General features: G+C 36.6%; 1 protein-coding gene across 1 annotated transcript in view; it reads left to right on the forward strand.

The window, feature by feature from the left end:
* Positions 1-1,821, forward strand: part of stra6l (STRA6-like) — a gene marked incomplete at its 3' end in the record, with an annotated part of 16,605 nt that extends 14,784 nt beyond the window's left edge. The window contains 4 exon segments of the mRNA XM_014023496.1: positions 84-132; positions 266-383; positions 481-600; positions 1,658-1,821. Coding sequence (XP_013878950.1) covers positions 84-132; positions 266-383; positions 481-600; positions 1,658-1,821 — 451 coding nt within the window.
* Between the last annotated feature and the right edge of the window lie 144 nt (positions 1,822-1,965).

Here is a 1,965-nt window from a genome sequence, read left to right on the forward strand (position 1 = left end):
CATTTATATAGCATACAGTTATTTTGTTTTTAATGAAATGAATAAATTTTTAGAATTGAATTGAAAAAGAAAAACTTTTACAGGCTTCCATTGCAAGATACTCTGGATGGCAAATAGCGTTTACTTTGTGGGGTGAGTTTTTTAACCTCCTCAACTTTATTCTGAGTGACAAAATGGTTTGGATTTTAATATAAAAATCAAATAAAACCTGAAGTTTTGTTTTTTAATCATTATTATTTTTAAAATGTTCCTTCTTTTTATTTAGGCTACTTTATCGTCCATTTTGTCCACTTCTTGGTTGCACTGATGTTGGTCTACATCTTTATTCTTCCTGTAAAGCATGGACAAACACTGATCATGCTGAGAAGCCTGGGCATCATTCTGTAAGACTGCCTCCCCTGTGACAGAGGCTCTTTGATGGCAGCAAAATGGGTGGTTAGATGGAGCTAACCCTCATTTTTAATTCTCTGCGTCTCTCAGTCTGACCATCAGTCTGGTGATCGGCTTGGTGATTCTTCAGGTGGTTCTGGTTCAGGTCTTCTTCCTTCAGGACAAAATGTCGCCCACAGAGAAGCAGAAACCTCTGGCTCTCAACAACAGGTCGGTACATTTCAGAACAAATCAACAGTAAAATCACGGCCCTCGGTTTGACAGTAAATCATTACTGTGGAGATAGGAAGTGGTTTCAAACACTGACTAAGTTCACTTTACGTGATGATTATTATGGATGAAGTCATAAAACCAGACTTCCTCAGCAGCTCAGCTGGAAGAAGAAGTAAGAAACCCACAGATTATATTGTGTAATAAAGTCATGTCACCATATCTATAACCATCAATGTCATTTTGATCAGGATATAATCTTTTATTAATATACTCTGAATTATAAACATCAGTTTAAGTCAGGGGTGTCCAAACATTTTGTCACATGGGCCAAAATCATAAAGTCAGAAAGACTTGAGGGCCAAAAATATTGTTACTTCACCTGCTCAACAATAAACTAAGCATTGAAAACTTTAATTAAACAAATAAAGTAGTCAAATTTATTGCTGGAAATGGATGCATAAATTAATCTAGATCCAGAAGTTTTAAAGTGCTTTGCAGGATTTCCCCTGTTGAAAGAAATTTTGCAATTTTCTAGGTCTCAATTGGGAAAAAAATAACCCAATTTAGTCAATTCTGATCAATAAAATCAGGATTTAAGTCACTCTTATTTTGAAAATGCTTGCTGTATTCAGACAAATTTAGTAAATTAATTTAAAGCAGATTGGCAGAATTCAGCTTTTCAGTAGAAGTCACTAAAGCTAAGAGTCTGGTTATTTAAAGACAAATAATTGATACCGTTTCCAATATTTGTTATTGGAAGAAGATTTTACTTTGTGATCATTTTGTCCTAATAAAAAATAGAAAGTCTCCATCGACATCAAACACCTGTGCCAGGGGGGGAATTTTGTAAACAAATTAGTTTAATTCTTGAACTGAAGTCAGGGGCCACACAAAATCAGTTCAGGGGCCACAAATGGACCCCGGGCCTCACTTTGGACACCCCTGGTTTAAGTGATGCACTCATCTAATGTTAAAAACAAAAGACTGACAGAACAAATAAATGTGATTTTAAGGTACAGTCGGCCCTTTTAAATGACTTATTTTTTCTTTGCAGAAAAGCGTTCCACTGCTTCAATTATTTCTTCTTTTTCTACAACGTTGTGATGGGCTTCAGCACCTGCGCACTCAGGCTGCTGTTCAGCCTGGTGGTTGGAACATGGCTGGTGTCCCGCATAGACAGAACCATCATGCAGAGGGGTTATGAAACCCTGGACGCTGGTGAGCAATCCTGCACAAGATGGCAGCATTTCACAGGAAGTTAAAGACGTCACTGTGACTTTAGGAAAACTGAACAAATGATACTGGTTCACTTAATTTTTCTGTGAATGCTGACTCAGCATTCATTCTCAAAAAAAATTATAT

Source organism: Austrofundulus limnaeus, unplaced genomic scaffold (assembly GCF_001266775.1).
Source record: "Austrofundulus limnaeus strain Quisiro unplaced genomic scaffold, Austrofundulus_limnaeus-1.0 Scaffold372, whole genome shotgun sequence".
Classification (NCBI taxonomy): domain Eukaryota; kingdom Metazoa; phylum Chordata; class Actinopteri; order Cyprinodontiformes; family Rivulidae; genus Austrofundulus; species Austrofundulus limnaeus.